The 20371-nt window shown below is 36.3% G+C and overlaps 1 protein-coding gene across 1 annotated transcript in view; it reads right to left on the bottom strand.

The window, feature by feature from the left end:
- Positions 1–6238: 6238 nt before the first annotated feature.
- The window catches only part of ZNF654 (zinc finger protein 654), a 36037-nt gene continuing 21904 nt past the window's right edge, over positions 6239–20371 (bottom strand). Inside the window, exons 5-9 of the mRNA XM_074154895.1 lie at positions 19032–19234; positions 18116–18255; positions 13162–13303; positions 9169–11485; positions 6239–8782 (exon numbers count right to left, since the gene is read on the bottom strand). Of these exons, the coding sequence (XP_074010996.1) occupies positions 8775–8782; positions 9169–11485; positions 13162–13303; positions 18116–18255; positions 19032–19234 (2810 nt within the window). The 3' untranslated portion in view covers positions 6239–8774. The remainder of the gene's footprint in view (positions 8783–9168; positions 11486–13161; positions 13304–18115; positions 18256–19031; positions 19235–20371) is intronic.

Raw genomic sequence — 20371 nt, 5'->3', positions numbered from 1 at the left:
CAAAAAAGGAAAAAAGACAACAGCAGAAGTTTCAGTTGGGCTAAGGACCATAAGCTCCATGAGGGCTAGTGCTGAGAAAAATACAGGTGCAACGAGTCCTTGACCTCACTGTGGCAGAAAAAGCAGGCACTCTCAACAAAGCCATGCTTTAATATTGGTAGCACAAGGTTCTAAAGCTGCCTGTGGTTTCCAAAACAGGAAGACCTAGATTCTGCAGGGATCCGCACGACATTGCTTGAAGACAGGAGTTAAAATTACTGGTGATGCTTTTGCGCCAAGAGGTGACAAAACAACTGAACACTTCCTTATGGTAGGCTCTGTTCAGGCCTGTAGTAACGAATGCCTGCCCTCAAGATCTCATAAACCTGAGACGGAACATCTACACGAACACAGAACACATCTCTATCCACCATGTTACACATATATTTGTTTTAGATGATTTGTTTAGATTTCCTCTTTGAGGAAAAAAACCCTGCCCATGCAGATCTTCCTAGCTCATCAGAAGGAACACCAACACACATTCACAGCTAGAGTAAGAGCTGTTCTCTTGAGCTATACCAATGAATGCAAAATAATCCAGAAACAGCTGAACCAACTTTGCTGATGGATTTTAAGTCTAACTTTCAGATAAAAATTCAGTCCTATAGGAGCTGGAAAGATTCAGCACAATAAGGCTTACTGTCTGCTGTGCCAAATTTCCCCTCACCTGTACACCGATTTAATATTCTTTTCGCAGTTAGAGCAGCCTGTAACAGCTTCTACTGACAAGATCAGCCTCATGTATAATATACGTGCCCTTGCCATAGAGCTATTACGCATTCTGTAAGATCAGTTACTCACGTGCTCTTGATATAAAAGACCTCCCACCACAATATGCAGTGCAGAATTCCGCGTATCCCTATTAGAGTTTAAAAAGCAAAATTGGTTCATGAAATATGGGACAATCTACATGCTACCAAGGTAATTTTGCTGATCTTGAATTTCTTAAAATTAATCCTGCAAGCTTAAAATTAGAAAACAATTCTGAGAAATGTAAATGATCTTTCACTTCATTTTGCTTACATTTAAATAAACCTATTTAGACATAAAATTTCAGAATTCAGGAAAAGAAAAATCAAGATGACATTTTAAAAATTAGATTATTTTTACATGTTCGCTGTGTCTTCAGTGAATAATAATTATTAATTTTTTGGCAGGTTGCCTTAGAACGGTCACATTCCCATTAATCCAGAAAGAATAAAAGTGCATTGTCATCCCAGAAATTGGAAAGCCTCTTTGATGTTCAGAACTGATTTTTATTTTTTCGGTCCTTTCTTATTTTAAATGAAGGCCAGCACTTTTAGGGGCTTTATTCTTATACTTTGTAAGTGGTTCCCCTTTGGAGGTGGGGGAAGGGCGACAAGGGGAAAAATCTCAAAAATAGATTTTATTTTATTGTTTCCCATAACTCAGAATTCCCTGTAGAGTTTTTATTCAAACTTTCAAAATTCACTTTGATCACCGACAAGGAATGCAAACTGGCATTCCTAAAGGGGAAGAAAAAGGAAAATTATTAGCCTATATAAACAAAAGGTGAATAGAACTCTTGTAACATTAAACTGCAGTCATAATTCAAGGAGTCACTACAATTGAACCTCTCCTCCCATTCCTGTCCCCCCGGCCCTATTCAGAATTTTATTTACGGCAAATTGTATCCCTAAAAAGTCAACCGTCCTCTCATTTTTATGAGTGCAGTGCAGAAGTCAGGCACTGAGACAGGAAATACTGGATTTAATGATACTGATACATAGGAATGAGATATCGAGGTGCTGGAGCGAGTGCAGAGGAGGGCAACGAAGCTGGTGAAGGGCCTGGAAAACAAATTCAGAGCGGCTGAAGGAGCTGGGACTGTTTAGTATGAGGAAGAGGAGGCTGAGGGGAGACCTCATCACTCTCTACAACTACTTGAAAGGACACTGTAGAGAGGTTGGTGCTGGTCTCTTCGCACAGGTAATTAATGACAGAACGAGAGGGAATGGCTTCAAGCTCCAACAGGGTAGGTTTAGACTGAACATTACGAAAGAATTTTTCACAGAAAGAGTGGTCGGGCATTGGAATAGGCTGCCCAGGGAGGTGGTTGAGTCACCATCCCTGGATGTGTTTAAGAGCCGTTTAGATGTGGTGTTGGGGGATATGGTATAGGGGAGAACTTTGTAGTGTAGGGTAGATGGTTGGACTCGATGATCCCAAGGGTCTCTTCCAACCTAGACGATTTCTATGATTCTATGAATACAGCTTTAGGCAGTGCTAGATACTGCTCTACATTACATAGGCACTGCTCTGACACCAGGAAGACAGCCCAAAATATATCCGAGGTTATTTGGATTGGAAGGAACTGAACGGAAGTACCAGTTATGAACATTTTTTTTTCCCCTCCTTTGAAAGCTAAGGAAAATAAATGAGAAATTACTGACTGCAACAAAAGCAAACAGATAAAAATTTTACAGTCATCTGTAGAAGTAGCTTTTTTGTAGGTGGGCACAGTCATAACTGTAATAACTTAAGGATATTTACATACATACTTAAATGATGCTAGCCATTGCATTAACTCTTTTTACCACTGCTATCCTACACTAAATTTTCTAGCGAGTTAGCTTATATAGTGTGGATTATGCCAAGACACAAAGATGACACGTATGGCCTGAAAGAATATATAAAAATGGGGAACAGTAGCCAGTTACCATGTGAAGCCTATGCAGTTTAACTGTATCTTCCATTGAATTTCATTTCATAATCATGAATTAATAATTTATATACCTCCTACCTGCCATCATTGATGTTGTTACTATTTTTCTTACATAATTCTAAGAATCAGAAAAAAATTGTTCCCAATATGACCTTCCCAACTTTCAACATACAAAATTCAAGTACTTAAAGTTATCTATATACTAAACAACCTCAAAGCTAGCATCTGTCTTAAACTTTATACAGACTTTCAAGCACACTCGAGCACCTCTTTGGGCTACCCAGCTGCTTTTAATTGTTAGTGCTTCATTCATCCAGGCACCCCAACCTCCCCTTGGGCTCAAGGCTTGCTATTTAGTCCTCACAATCCAGATGTTTAACACTGGACACCAAACTTTTCCTGTGCTGTTTACCAGCCATGCTAATCTGATGTGAAGCAGGCCACCGATAAGAAAACTTACAATGCTGCATTTGGCTACCAACTTTGGGTACAGTTCTACTGAGAAATTGTTACTTCTGCCTGAAATGTTAGCGTGTCAAAGGAATTAAAACAATAACCAGGGCATAAAAGTTTACACTTGGTACGTTAATATATTTTGCAATTAATTTAACAAATGGCTTATGTATAACTTGCCATTTTAATAAATATTTTGCCTGCAAATGCCATAGGACCAGAGATTTGAGAACCCTTACCCATATGTCCAACCTTTGGAACTTTCTTAGGCAAAGACCTTGTCAACATTATACAAAGTAGAAAATAAAGGTAAGTTTGAAGTCAAAAGTTAAAGGAAAAAAAAAAAAAATCACCATTCAGAATTCTGCAGAAGACAATAAAAGTCTGTGCTCAAAGAACATGGAAAATTTACAAGACACTGAATATAAATCTAAATAATCCATCATTTTCAGATGACTTTGTGAAGCAAAAGAAAGAAGCAATTACACTGTCTTTATCTCTGGACTACAGCAATCAATCAGGGGGACTAAACCAAGCAATGGAAACAAGTGCATCACACTAGAGGTTACTATCTCTCTTAGCAGCAGGATCAGAAACAAACATAGGCTCATACAGTGCAACAACCGAGGCTCAGCGCTCTCTATTAACGCCAACCAATCTTCCTCAGAGGTTTAGCCCAGCACTTTGTACCCGTAATGCAGGGCTGCTGGAGAACTTTCACAATTTTATGCTGGAGAAAGACAAACGAGTAGAAGCAGAGGTATCTTACAACTGCTGCACCCAGACCCATTTGCGGTGCCAAGTTTAGCTTTGGAGCCCTACACAATAGCTTCAGAGCGGTTAACATCCACCATGTGTTTCAAGTCATTGTCCCCCAGGGGTAAACACCATACAAGCCATTAAAATGAACATGGGTCTGTAAGTTTCTTCAAATACTATATACAACTTTTCCTTGTAAGCTTTAATACAGTCCTTCCAACCGCTGCCACCTCCATCTCTGCCCTCCCAGCCTTATGCCGTTCTTCATATGCTTATTAAAAAAAAATTACACGAGCCCTCCGTTAACAGGTCAGAAACTTCACAGACCTGTCCTGCCCCAAGAGCTGGGCTCATCACTGAGCAGATTCCCATTTCCCTCCGTGTTTGGATTGATTGCCTTTATGGGAATACACGATGCTTGTACATTACACAAATATACGTACTAATTACAAAGTCTGGTTCCCAGTGCACATGGCTGACTAGTTAAAGAAATGATCTTTAAGTTGCCAGGGTTTTGAAGATGGTTAGAGCCATTCAGACCTGTGGAGGGGACTGCTGGGTGTCTCGGGTTCAAATACTGACTTTTCTGCAGTAGGTGTGTTCTTCACATGCCTCAGACTGATGGCCAAAAAAGCTAATTCCTTTCCCTCGCACACAGACAATGCTTCTCTCTTCAGCAGTTATCTATTTGTAAAGAATCTTTAATACTACTATGACTTTTTGAGGAGTTACTTAGCCAAGAGGTCCCAAATTTACCAGAGCGAGTAGTTAGTTAGCTAAAAGGAAGGAAAGGGCTGGGGTGGGGAAGAGACAGGAGTTCTGTTTAATGTCCCTGGTAATCCTTGGTATTCTTGGATATACTTGAACAGATTTTGTCTATTCAAATCCAAATATCCACACACCTGGAACACCAAGACCTAGCAGCTGCGCAGCAATCGCATACCAAACATAGCATGGTAACTATAAACATTACAGCAGTATTTGCAGAGTGATTCCCCAAAAGACAAGGTCGATTTCTATCAACAACAAAGACAATGTTTTATTGAACAAATCTATGTACAGTACAAAAAAGTTTTTAAAATGAAACACTACTGTTGATTTATTGCAGTTTGATGGCTCAGTTTTAATTTGTACTCTTATATAAAATGCAAAGTAAAATAATTTAACATTCAACAAGGAAGCACAAATTTCCTTTCTTGCTGAACCTGTAACAGCTTTAACAAATTAACAGAGTCCCAAAATGCATACACTGCATTTAACCAGAAAGGTGTTATACAGTACCAAATAAATTAAGAAAATAGTAACACTACCACCCCCTTTGAGTCTTTTGTCCATACCACTGGTGTTAAACAATAAAAGAAATGAGTACAGCTGAACCTTCAATGTGATATTAAAATCACAAAGTTTAATGTTATAAATTATCCAAACTATACAATTTATATAGTTTTAATGAATATGGCTAAATAACCAAAGTACCAGTGACCTTTCCCCACAGATATGACCGTTTTCAACCTACTTTCAGTACTTCCTTTTCTTTTGTGAAAGGTGCCTACCAAGTGGCAACTCTTTGAAAATTAGAACTTACATGACCTTTACAGTGAACTGTGATCAAGTTAGAGTAGACAGTCTTAAAAGGAAAGTCTAAATCCAAGTTATAGCCCCCTGAAGGAACGTTATTAGAATACGATTATCAGCAATGAAATGCACAAACTTTGATCCAACAAAGCTCCAAAGCTCATGTATAATTTCAGGCAGCTTTAAGGTATTTGCATGCTTACATTACACACGTACTTCAGTATTTATTGAATCAAAGTGATACATCTTGAAAAAGTACTTCCAATTATAGCATACAATGCTTAATGCCTGGGAAAAAAAACCCAGTAACTTTCAATTCTAGATTTGGAACCTTTTTCAGCCCTAGAAGTTGCAGGCTTAGCATAGGGTAATACACAACATACTAAAACTAAAGAATCCTTAAAAAGCATGTGGAATTATCCCCCATGTTACAAGTATCTTTTTGTTCCTAATTAACGTTGCTTAATACTGGAACTATCTGAGAATACCAACAGGTATCAGAGAGTAGTTTAAAGAAAACGCAGTGACTTTTGAAGTAAAAAATCATTACTTAAACCAAAAACGTTACCACCCGCTTGCTACTTCAAGTCAATTTAGTGTATTTCTGATACATGTTAGGTGATGCTAACCTTCACCTACATTAGAATTCAGTTTTCCAGTTCTCCAAAGCGTATATACTGAACACATGGTATAAACAAATGGTTGTGTCCAAGAAAAACATCTTTCAACAAAAACGAGTTTAATGAAGGTACAAAAAATTATGGTCACAGTTTATGCATGTACATAGATGCATTTATCTACACACTTAAACCAAAGAAAATACAAGTCTCAATCATGTTTTTAAAGCATCTTCAAACACATGAAGCTCCAGGAAAAGGCAAAAAAGCACCAAAGATTAAAGGTACATTTAAAAGACTTTACACAAACATTTTTGTCATATCTACTGAGTTTTCAGATTTTTAAAACTGTAATACTTTAAAATTAACCTTTTTTTTTCCCAAATATATTTAAGCAAATTCAACTAGATTAACTATGGTAAGCAATGAAAGGGGAACCTAGGAACATTCATGATGATAAATGGGGTCCTTAAAAATTAGTTGGTAACTTCAAAGCAAAAAAAGTCAAAGTGCATTTGGCTGATAAGGTTCCCATCAAATTTACGTTTAGAAACTTTTAATGTATTTATCTACGTAAATATATATATATAGTGTGTGTATATATGTATATATAATGAATGATGCATTTAAAATCAGGTTTTTTGCAACTGCAAAAAAAATTCTTTGGTGCCTCAAATGTCATACAAAGCTCTGAAAGTGGGCCAGTCATCAGTAACGTAGTGCACACATACCTGTGATCATAATTTTATAACCTTTTACGTTAATCCAACTCAAAGTTAAGGCAAAAATTTTCCAGAAGTCAAAAGAGTACGATTTTGAATTTGCGTTCTTTTTACCTCCCAGGAGGGGAAAAGGAAGCAGAATTAATGCAAATATCTGTTTAATTTCACAGAGGATTATTAGCAGAGGCATTACTGAACTAAGTTTAAGTTCCAGAACTACTTAACAGCCTATTTTACAATGAAACCCCTAGGTTTGCAAGTGTGAGCCATTGCTAACAATGAACAGATCCTTTTTGTACCTCTTGATTTTTTTTATTCATTAGTTTTTATATATCTGTTGATTTAAGCAAGTTGATCATCTTATTATGCCATACACGCATTGAGATGAACTATTCAGTAAGCAAACTAGCTGAGCAGGAACGGTTGGTCTTTGCTGTCCTACGTTTCGGTGATGACTCCATCTGTACACAGCAGTTTTTCACCACTATACCTTCCGTGCCTACAATCACATGAAAATTTTCAGCTACCCACAATGAACAGGACCCTATAAACTATTTTTAGGTGGCAAGACAGTGTAAGATAAATTAGAGGATAAATTAACACAGTAATTCGACAATGTGCGTTTGCCACACTTCTGTTTGGGGTGGGAAGACCAAAAACTACAACAGCATCTTTTTGGTTTCTGAATGTCCTGTATTTCAATGTTACATACAGAGCTGAATGACTCAAATTTCCCGTCTTCATATTTTGATTGTTTCTATGAACAGTGAATTTTGGATAAAGTGCTTAACATTTAAATCTAAATCCTTCACTAACTTCTGGGAAAGGCTATCTTTTCAAGAGATGCTACTAGATAGGGTCATAATGTGTTTTAAGGTTGAGTCGACAGATATTTTCTCACTTCCTCTAGACAGTAAATAAGTAGTTACAGTACTGAGTTGTGACCTACCACCATTAAGCAATATCACCTATGTGAAACAGGCTCTTCCTGATCTCTTTTTCCCAACTTGACGTGTACTCTGCTTTTGTCTGCCTTTTTTTTTAAAAAAAAAAAACACTTTTTTTTTAAAAACAGGAAGCCATCTCAAGTTTTTTCAGTCATACCAACAGCTGAAGGACCTCTGTATTGCCAGAAAATTAGTTTAACTCTTCCCTGTAATGCAAGCTAAACCCCCTTCACATTCTGTATGTGTTTTAATCTGCTTCAGTTAATATCCACACAATCTATGCATGTACTGCTTGTATTAGTCTTCCTGCATGTGCAGCAGATGTTTTACACGACACTCTTAACATACACATTTACCATAGCCTTGAAAAGGGCTTCTCTTGCATGCCTCCAATTTCTACTGTGCGTAACTTTCACACTTGCTCCATGCTTTTGAGCAGATAATGGAATCACATAAAAAAGAACGCATGTTCCTCTATACATTTCTTATCCATATTATAATAATGTAACACCTTCTTGAATGACTCCTTCCCAGCTGTGTGGATGGATACCCTTTAACCACACATTTTCCAACTAAAGCAGCTTTGAGAATTGGCTGGTTTTATTTCCATAAGGCAATTAACACCTCTGCTTTCTCTACCTGCTCAACTGTATGCCTTATTTTCCTTAAACCTTCATGCTTGAAAGACTGTGCCGCTAAGCTTCAATCACACATTTGGAATGAATGTGGCTTTTTGGATAACTGGTACTTTGGGGATTTTGTAGCAACCTTTCTGGACTCAAGACCTGCAGAGCTCCTATTATTCCTCTGTGAGTTTTGTCTAGAAAATGTGCTTTGTCTTTATCAAGGTCATGTTTTACTTTAGTAATTTGAGACTGCTTTATGATTAAGGCCAACTGGGAAACAAACTGATGCTTCTTCAGGTAGTGTTTTCTTACACCACTCCTCGTTTGATACTTTTTCCCACAACATTGAATCAGGCACCTGTAAAAGAGAATGCACTGGGATCAAAATGAAGATTAACCAAGAAAAATTGTTCTTTAATCTAGAACATGCTTTTCAATATGTTTAGTTTCAAACATGCAAGGAAAGACACATTGAATTACTCCCTTCTGTTTTATGAGAAGTCTTTTCTATTAGATTTGCCTACCACTTCTGACAACATCTTTCATACTCTAAACAAGATGTCCAGTATGAACATCCAATTTAGCACAATATTGTGATTTAACTGTCTTAAGATCTGGCATACTACAATTGCTTAGAGTTGTGTCTGCTTTATCTATTCCATCAGGTTGCCTGTTTTCAAAGACCATTTCCTGGTTGGCGTTTACCTCCAAACAAATAAACCCAGAAGGACTGTTAAGACTTACTTTCATCATCTGAATCGAATCCAAAGAGCGTCTGACACTTCTTTTGTGCAAGGTGAGCCTCAAGTGCTTCTGAATTACAGTAGATGGTCAAGCATTTGCCACATCTAAATCTTTCTGTTGATTTGCTACAAAATTTATCCTGTTCAGAATGAGCATCTACTTCATCAGTCAAAAGTTTTCTACGTTTTGGCATGCTAATGTATCGTTCATCAAGATAACTTGGAGGCAATGGTCTAACATATGGTTTTGTTAAGATGACACCATATGAAGTATTCTCTGTTGTCTGATTTGGTTTAGAAGGTAATTGCGAGGCAGCAGCATTATTTTGTGGTATATCATGACAATTCTGTAAAACCGGTAACACTGACCCATTTTCTGTCCTTGTTTCATCTGCCACTCTGTCCAAAGGTGTTTCTGATGACTTTGATGATGTCTGATCTAGGTCACTGTGCCCATTGACTAGTTGGTCACTAACAACATTACAGTTTTCAGAATTTGGCTGTAACACAGGTGTCTTTTGGTCTATCAAACTTAAAACTGTAGCGTTTCCCTCAGATGAACTTTCATTTCCATTGTGAATTACATTATTTGCTTTCTTCTCAACACTTTGAATATAAGTCTTTGGTTCTGTAGAATCCTTCCTTGACTTCCAAGTTGGAATCGGTAAATCTACAGTTTCTTTTTCATTAATAGATTCATCATCATCTTGGTAACTACAAAGTTCTGAAGGATCATCAGAAGAATCTTTTTCACTTGCATCTTCTGAACATTCTGGTATTTTATTTAAATAATGCTGAGCCTCATGTTCATAAAGCAAAGGGAGCTCTTCAAATAGCTCACAGCACTCTGCAAAATTGCATCGAGCTTTAAAAACACTATGACTTTTTGTATGTTCTGCAAGCTCAGTTGACAGCTTAAATCTCTGATTACAATTAAAGTGTAAACAAAAGTAAACATTTGGATACACATGTCTCTTCAGGTGGTCTATAAAATGTTGGGAATCAGCAAATTTTCTCTGGCAGAACCGACATTTTCCTTTATTCCATTTCATTATATGTTGCTGCACCTTCAAATCAGTTGGATGCGCTTTTCTTGCGTGTTTATTGAGGAATCTTATCTTTTTAAACACTCTAGCGCAACCATTAGCAGGGCACTTAAAGCTTCCTTCCTCATCCATTGCATCAATGTCTTTTTGAGGGCAAAAGGCTCCATTCACTTTATGCAGAATAGGTGAGTCTTTACTGGAGCTCTCATCATCTTCAGGCAAACTTTCTGTACTTAGAGCGTCAGGAGCATTATTAAAACAGCTGTCACTACTATTCTCAGTAGCATCATCCTGGTCACTTAGATGGTTTTCGACTGCATCAAATACCTGTTCTGCATTCTCCTCCTCCTCTTGGACCACTTGGTCAGCACTTGGAACTATTGCAGTCTCTGGTTCATGATCTTTGGAACCATCAGAATTCCCATTTTCAAGAGACAGAGAAACATCAGAACATTCTAGTTCATTAACAGCAGGAGCCTGCTGACCAGCCTCAAGAACTGCAGCAAGATGTTGCCTTTCTATCTTCCTGACATGATTCTTTAAGTGCTTCAGCATAAGTCCTTTTTGCCTGAACTTTCTGGTGCAAAGTACACAGGAAAAACTGCCCTTTTTTTGGTGAGCTTGTGCATGTTTCACAATGTGACCACCAAGAAATTCCTTGTTGCATATCACACAGCGGTGCCTTGGTACAGTTTGATCTAACATGTTAGATGCCTCAAGAGCTTCATGGTTCTTTTTGGCATTACCTTTGGACTGGGCTTCAGAGAGGTCTTCAGGGTCAAACTCCCCATTGCTTACATCTGTTGAACAGACGTGTTCCTCACTCAGAGCCCTATGCTCTGCTGTCTTCTCTGTATTTGCAGTAGAGTTTTCCAGTGTACTTTCACTTAAGCCAGCAAAGGCTTTATCCCCCAGTAATGCTAAGCAATTCTGCTTGATCATCAAGAAATTCCAAAACTCGGGATCAAAAAACAAACCTTTTTTCAAAATTGGAAGCAATTCAAAACGTACACGGTTTTGAACAGAACTAGTGCACTCATTGTATTCTTCATCTGCACATTTATATAAGTGTTCAACAGTGTAGTAAGATTCCAAGGTGCGCTCAAGAAAAAAGATTGAAAGAGCACAAATTCTGAGGATCTCCAAGTCATTTGGCAGAAAATGAGCAATTGCTTTATAAATAAGACTTTTCATGTTGGGATCTTCACGGAGGTCCAACTGTAGGGCACATCCACATATCTCAACACATATCTGAAGACCATCTTCACCAACCTGCACAAAGGAAATTACAGTGTACATAGTTATAGAGTATGCATAATGGTATTTTCCATATGAGCTTACGGAAGTCTATAGCTTGAAAGTAAAATAAAAGAACAATAGACCCACAGAAAAAAAAAAAAAAACCAAACAAGAAACAACTGGTATAAACAATGCCCAAACATCAATATCCAATGTATTTATATTAATCTACTTGCAATATAATAGTTAGGAGTTCAGAAAGCATCCTGCTAGTAAACTTCATCTAAAGGCATCTACATTTTAAAATAACGCTCAAACAAGACTATAAAATACAGATACAAAAATGCTCAAAAATAACATCTGGTTCACATTGAGAGGTATACAGCTACCGTCAACAAAGCTTCGGATACTTTTGCCATGTGCAGTTCTATAGTGAAGTACAATTCATTATCTGAGGATATAAAACAAGACTGCAGCAAATCATATCTGATCTAGCAGTAGCCTACGTAACAAAGATGCAGACAGAAGAGGTTTCATACTATAATTGGATAGTTACTCTATTTTATCCCTGTTCTAACAGATCTAACTTGCATTGCATAAAAATACAAGCTATAAAATATTGCCCTCAGTTTTGAACAATGATCACCAGGGAAACCACATGGGAAACCATAACAAGCCATGGCTAAGTATTCTAAAAGGATTGAATTTTAGAATTGACAAGCTATCCTTCCAACAAACAGAATTCCTATTCCACATTTTGGGCTGTGAACACGTAATTCTTAGAGATGATCAGAAACATACAGCCCAACTTGTAGCAGACTAGTGTAAAAAGAATTTCAGGAAGTTTAGAAATAATTAAAACCTACCTTTATTTAAATGTGTGTTAACAAATACATGTTAATAAAGAAAAAAAGAACATCCAGACACAAATAAAAATAAAGTTATTCATGTCACCACAAATATTTTAGAATACATACTGAGATTAAAATCTTGAACAGCAGCAAATCACCCATGACAAAACAATTTATAATTTATTTGGGGCACAGAATATGAAGGAGGTCTATTCAGTCAGGTTAAAGATAACAAACAACATTTGTTTGGAAACAACTCGCACTCTGGTGTGCAAAGTGTTGCACGTTACCGTCTTTTGCAGATGTTTGTATGGAATGGTATAAGACTAACAAGTGAAGCATGAAACACAGTGCACTTTTCTGAAGCAAAATTATGTCTTCTCCTATCTTAGTCTAGCTTTTCCTTTATGTTACATTAAGCACCTCTTCAGATTTGATTAGAACCAGTGAAAGGATTCAGAACCTAACAAGGATTAAAGGCGGATACAATGGCATTACACAAGTCCTATTTCCTTAACAGAGTCAGGCTAAAAAAAAAATAAATTGCTCCATGCATTTAGTATTAATTTTCCCATTTACTTGTAGAGGATGACATTCCTCAAACTTATTGCAGACAAAGAAAAATTCAGGATTCAGTCAAAAAAAAAAAAATCTTAAACATACACAACAGATCAAGGGCAATCATAACATTGAAGCACATTCTGGAAGCTGACAAAATTTTTACATTAGCATTGTGGCCTTCCCTACCCCTTCTTCACTTTCCACAAAAAGTAGCCATTGCACAATATAAACATCACTTCTCTTTAATTAATGACAAAAAACATGCAGGGTGGGGTAAACCAAATGAGTAAAACTTACTTCATCCTTAATGACTTTCATGAAAGGGAAAATTACTCTGACATTTGTAGCAATTCTTAAAAGCTGGTAGCACTGGTCAACAAATACTTGTTTTGATGGGTTAGATTTAAGCTGCAGTTTACTCCAAATGAAGATCAGGTCCCTATAGGAACAAAAAAAAAAAAAAATATTTCAGTTAGATTGAGTTTTAGAACTCTATCACTAAGCGTGATGCATTACTAAGAACAACTATTTGCATATACTGTAACTAAAATCATATTTGAGGGTGTAATACCAATCTAATTAACAGCACAAATGTACACTACATGCACAATGGAAACTGCAACTTAATTACTTTGTTAAAGCATTCAGGGTATCTCCTATCACTGAGCCAATTAAATATTCAACAAAATATTAATGTATTCAGCTTAGTATCAGAGAACTGCATAATAAAATCAGATGCTACAGTATCTAGCCCTTAACACCACAGGCAATAAATATCAGGCTGAACAGCAAGCTTTGTGCTCTTGGGATTCTGACTTTCAGTGCAAGGATGAGGAGTTCTTCAGGAAAAGAAGTGTTTGAATGTAGAAAACGTGAGCACTGTAGAAAGCTAGCTTCTGACACAGTCCACTGACAGGAAATATTGATGTTCTCCAGCTATGCATATTACAACACAATTTTCTGGTTTTACTGCTGTCATCACTGGTCTTTCTGGCCAACATGCAGTTACATCAAAGTATCAGGCTCTACAGCTATTCATACATTTCTATGATCTTCAGCCAAATAACATTTGACTGATACAAGGAGACAACAGAATAGATTGCTAGACGCTGCAGCAGAGCTCTTAAACAGGTAACATGTTTAGTCTATAAAATATAGTTAATTGAAATTTACAGTCCGTATGCACTTTTAATTCAGAGACTTGGAAAGGCAACTGGACTTAACTTTTAGTTATAAGAAAATTTGCCAGCACAAAGATTTTACACAGGAGTCGACGTAGTTAGAACTAGGCAGATGTCCCACCATAACATTACAACGAAAACAGGGGACCAATCGACTTTTAATTTTCTGAAGGAAGACAAGTTTTTATTCCACCAGCCTCCTCCCTCAGAAAACACAAACCCAGTTACTGACAAAATATTTGGCTGATCTTCCAGAGTCTCTAGTCTGTGCCAGATACAAGTCAGACAAACCTTTTGAGATCACACTTGTCTAGTGAGGTCAGCACCTGCATGAAGGGAAGTGACAAAACTGCCTATGACAAAACACCAACTTCACTTTTAAAGTTAAGACAGCTCTACAATTCTGCTTAACATTTTAAGAGCTAGACAAGAGAACTTGATTGTTTTCTTTCATTCAGAACCCAAGAAAACTGAGGTTGAAAGAAAGATCAAACTTACATGGGGGAAACTCTGAAAATCAGAGTCCTGTAAGCAGCTCTACCCACAAAAAATTAGTCTTACAGGTTTTCTAAAGAAACAAGGCGTTCACCTTTGCCTTTACCAGGCTGGAATTCTAAATTCTTTAAGTCTTTGCAAACTTCACGTACAAGTTTGAAACTAGCGCATCAAACCATTCATTAAAAAAAAAAAAAAAAAAAAAAAAAAAAAATCAGTAAAAATCTCAACCTGAGGTATGAAAGAAAGAACTGAACATTTTTGCTGTTAAAAGTTACAGCAGTTAAATAACACAACTTACTCTGTCTCATACTATTTCAGAGCAAGCCATTTCAACACTAATCCCAGAGAACTTTAAAAAAATTCAAATTATTCCTCTGAGAGATTAGCGCTTAAAGTGGCTTGCCATGTGTTCAGACAAGTGTGATGGCTGGCACAAGGAAAGAACTGAAAAAGTAATGGAGAAAACTGAAAGTAGAAGGAACAGCTCCATGGGTGAAAAGCAAGCTTTTGTTAAACCATTTTAACCACCATTTGACTAGACCCTGATGTAAAATAGTATTTTAGTCTTAGCCTGTGTCGACACAGAGACTTCTCCTCCTCAAGCACATTTCTGACTTTGATAATCATTAAGGATTAAAGCATTCTTGAAAAGCTGATTGGACTCTATTTCAACCACTTAAATGCTTTAATGCTTTTAATGCTGGTTAGCAGCACTTGGGAGATATTTCTGTGTCACTAACCACAACACAAATGACCAACTTGAGATAACGTAGGCAGGGGTAGTTTTCTATTTGCTCAATTATTATGGCATAGCAGTACAGTACTTAATGACACTTACTTCTTGGATAGTATAACTTAGTTCACACTAAGGCCTGTGCTTAAACAATTATAGACATGTTGGGGCAGTTTAAATTGTTACTGTGAGATCACAGAACTCAGTACCTCTTTACCAGAGGCAACCAGGTATTCCAGTTCGTTAACGGCCCACAAAATACCAAAACCCTTGCGTGTCTCCATCAGCAACACAAGAGAATGGCTAAGCCCACTCTACTTTAGCTAGATACGAAACCTTTGCTGTTGTTGGTAAGTAGAAAGTCTTACCTTTCCTTGGGTATAGATAGCACACACTATCAAAATGTTATCCAATTCACAAAAGTTACCTCAAGGACAAAGAATGATCAAACACGGGAAAAAAAAACCTTGACTTACTGAATTCACTGCATGGGAACCACTTGAAAAAAAACACAACAGCATTTAAAAATTGCCGGGCAGAGAAGGCAAGCCATTCTGCTACGGCTGTTCCATCAAAATTTTGGCTGCCTTCCTGAAGAGACATCACTTTTTGATACTAGAAAGTCATTAATAACATCATTATGGACTGATGTCTTACCAATACCTTGTACACAAATATTTCTAGTAAGACAAGCACAGCTTGCTTTGAGTTTAATTTTTAAGTGGGTTTTTGTTTCAGAAGAGTAATTCAGATCACCTAAATCTAGAATTTATTCTTAATATCAATCAAAACAATAAGAGTTTTGTGACAGAGCTGCTTAAAGTCCATTTTTCTCTGAGAGAATGAGAGCTAATGGCTTCAGCTTGAAGATTTTATATAGGTCGCTTCACATGAAGCGGTCAAATATCTTCTATTTACAGCTTTCTAATCTATTTTGATATCTTTGCTAGTAGTGTTCGCTGCTAGATCTGCAAGGTCCTAAATTCCAAACAAGGCAAGATGATTTATGTTGTGCTGAAGATGTTAAAATCTTCTCTATGGAAAAAAACCACAATATGGGTTAATTTAACCAGGCTCCTCCTTCTTCAGTAATTTGAATTACAGTATAGTCATGCCTTCACAAGCTTTGTTCCAGTTTACATTATCTATTAAGCATGATACAGATTTCTCTTGTTGGGTACACAACTGTTAAGGCTCAAGATCTGTAAAAGAACAAAACAGCTATTCTAGCTGCACAGACATAACTGCTTTGAACTCTTTCAAATATCCGCAAGTTCTATATTCTGAACAGAAGATTACAATACTAAGAGATGCCAAAATGGTTTCTTTGATAAACAGGTATCAAACAGTACTTTAGTCTCTCCTGGCACTTCATTTTTGACATCCACTTTGCCAGAACATAAGAACAGACATCTTGTTTTGAATAGCAATTTTCAAAACGGATTATGCAAAATTTAATGATAAACCGGATAACAGCAAGGTTAACATGTTACTATAGCAAAAGGTATAAAAAGTAGGTTTAATTCCAATATTTGAAAATAATTTCTTGAAAGACTGAATCCCTGAAACAGAAAGCACTAGCCACATAACTGATATGTATAGGTTACATATGCAAATTTCCTGATAAGTAAGAAGTCAGGAAATGCAGCATTTGGGCAGGAATTGGCCACGTTGGATTCCATTCCAAAGCTGGTCACTGGGCTCATACAAATTATGTACCTTTTTTGTCGAATTTCTTCATCAGTCCTATAAGGGACAGTCATGCCCTCCTTTTTCTGGACAGACTGAAAAAATGCCACTAGATACTGCCAATACATTGCATTATAAATATACGTCATAATCATAATTCCAGAGGTCTTGATTCAACTCAACCAATTACCCAATAGTTAAGGAAAAATATATGAACAAACTAAGCATTATCATGTTTGTCCTTCATTACTTCCTCAAAACAAAACAAACAAACAAAAAAAAACATCTTACATTTCAATTCCCAGAATCTGGGAGCAGGGAAATCCTATATATATTCTGAACTCCATATTAAAATTAGTTACGCAGATTAATAAGAAAACAAAATCAATCAAATCCTTGCTGACCAAGCCTTTTTGCTTCAACTACATAATCAAACAAAGAAATAAAGCATACTTTATCAAGGAATGCAAATGTTACTTTAGGTACAGAAATTATACAGGCTAAACAGAAGAATTATCTTCCTTAGCCATCTTTCAGTCCTCAGAATGATGAAATTTGACAACTCTTTAGCAAATGTTTCTTAGCCATAGAAATGTCCAATTATCCAGCTGATTCAGTGTGTATGAAAACACTCTTACTTAAATGTTTTCTAGAGAACCACCATTTATGCTATGGCTCTGTTATTGAAGTAGAAGTTTCTATAACTCATAGCACATTTTCACAATCATATATTCTCTTTTTAGACACATTGGTGACATAGTACAGCTTGGTTATTATAAGCAGTGTCATTTAACCAGCAGGACAGCAAAATACCTGCATTGCCAGAAAGTCTACAGACTGCATATTGTTACACATTGCTAATAATAAGTGCCATATTTATAGGTATTTACAGCCTTAAGTATGTAAAGGCTTACCCTTCTGTTACTTTGAAACAGTTAATAAGCGTTATGTACTATGTAGGCTGCCACCTACGTGATTGTGTAAAAAGGCAACAGGCATAACAGATGTACTAAGAATGTTTAAAAACCATGTTAGAATGTTTTTATCTGGTATTTTAAACTTGAGCTACACCTCAAAGTTAGACGAGTTTCATTTTGGCAATAAGCATTTATTATCTGCTAAGCTGCTTCACCAGAAATAAAGTATTTACCATATACAATACATGTCCCCATTTTGAAGCTGTGGGACTAGGAACGATTCACATAGCTGTAAGGCTAAGGTAGTCTTCCCTTCTTTTTCAGTGTTGCAGATGATCTCAATTCCACTCTTGCAATCAGTCCTCAACAAGTGCTATACAATTAAAATAAAATCATTTTAGATAAGTTTGCTAACACAAAATGAAAACCTACCAGACCTTGCTACACTAAAGAAGAAACTGAAAACTTCAGGAATTGCTATTGACAAAGGATTTCTTTGGAACAGCTTTTGTGCAGGTCTGTAAATAAATATTTTGGAGATACTTAGAGCTCACTGATATTTCTTAGGAGTAGTGACAATCAGAATAATTGTTTGAGAAATTAAAAGACTACACAAAAGCACTTTTTTCCATGACAGTAGCTTGTTCTTAAAACAAGGTTAAGAAAAGCACTGTTATCTAGTAAGTACTCTCAGTGGTAAAAAGTAGGGTCACATGCAGCTAGAGTGTCATTTTACATACTGGGGCATCATTAAAAAAGCTTTAAGGCTAACAAAACTATATAACATACATAACACTGGACTGACATCAATTAGGCTCAAGTGCTTTTCCTAAAATAATAGTCAAGAGTAAAACAGTCAATACACTGAAGTTACAAAATATTAATGACTCAACCTATTTAGGCAATATATCTACAAGTAAACTTGACCAAAAAAATTGCATTTAGGTCAACTAGATTTGTAGGCTCTTAACACTTAGTGCTGGCTTAAGCTTTGCATAGTTAAGTTAAGCAACACTGGTGCGGTTCCCTGATTTTATGACATTTGGTTCTACAAAAACAGAGTTCCATATGCTCCTCTTGACAACTTGTATACAGTAAGTAAAATGTACCACTTCATTAAAAAAAAAAATGTATACTGACAAACAATACCTCCTGGAATAGCTGATCTTCTAATGGTGACATATAAAGACAGGTGAAAAGAGCTTGATGGAAATACAGATCTTTACTGATATCTGGATGATTTATGCAAGATTTGATAAGAGCCATTGCCTCAGGGATGCGTTCACAGGCAATAAGGTATCTGGCACGTAGTTCAAAGAACAGTGGATTTTCAGAGCTTAAATATTTGTTAACTGTACAGAAAAGAAAGATTTAAAGGCAATTAGAATATGAAGTCCAAACAACAAATATATTTAAATGTAATGTTGTTTTTACTAGTGCAAGGTCAACAAATAATATTTTAAAAAGGTTCTGCTAAAGAAGCTAACAAATATGAATTTAAATATCATAAATAATCTGTCCTTCCGCTTGGAAACAGAAATTGTTATTTTTCTTATACCGGTAATCTAATTCAGTAGTTTGTTTCTAACAGATTAACACAAGTGCTGCAAAGGATTAGTAAAATATACACTATATAAAAGCAGATACAAACATTTTCAAGAAAGAAAAATTCCTCCTTTCTCAGCACTGTAATCTGGGTGATTGTCAGAAGTATAGGATTGACAACACTTCCAATGCTATAATTGTTAATATATAAAACAACTCAGGATACTCATTACCCATTAAAATGGAACAGCTCAGAGTGGTGAAAAAGTTAACTACATTTCACATGCTGTTGCTTTAAGTAACTTTGAACACCTTGATTTTGCTTGGGTAAGTGGAAAATATACTTTTTCTTCCTCTAAAAGTGCTACTGGGCACAATTCTTACATCTAAATCCCTAAATACCTTTACAATCTAACGCTGGATTTCTGGAAATCTCTTTTTCAGATCTAAAAGCTAATCTTAAAGCTAACATTTCAATGAAATAATTTCACATCTGAGATACTCAAAATACTTAACACTTAAGTATTTAATAAACTATGATATACATAGAAGACATGCCTTAGGATATTTTATAATACATGCCTGTATTATAAAAGATCATACAGATTCTAGTATCTCTTAGGATTAAAAGTTAAAATATCACTCAAGGCTACAAAATACAATAATGCTGCTTTTATTTTGAGAATTGTTTGCATCTTGTTAAGTAAGTGCACACTCCGAGGTGTCAATAGTCTGTTAAAATTTACGTAATGTATTCGACAATATGGCCTGATCTTCCTCTTATATTCTCAACAGCTACCTTAAGAGAAAGAGTAAAAACTCCACAATTTCTAGTGTGTACCATACAGTGTTTCATATTTCAAAAAAGAAAAAAGAAAACAGATATAGAAGTGGTTAATGAAAACCACAATCTGAACAGCCAAGAGAAATTTTTTTCCCCAAAC

This window comes from Numenius arquata, chromosome 1 (genome assembly GCF_964106895.1).
Source record: "Numenius arquata chromosome 1, bNumArq3.hap1.1, whole genome shotgun sequence".
Classification (NCBI taxonomy): Eukaryota; Metazoa; Chordata; class Aves; order Charadriiformes; family Scolopacidae; genus Numenius; species Numenius arquata.
Note: the sequence above shows the minus strand (reverse complement) of the source record. Positions and strands in the feature narration are given on the sequence as shown.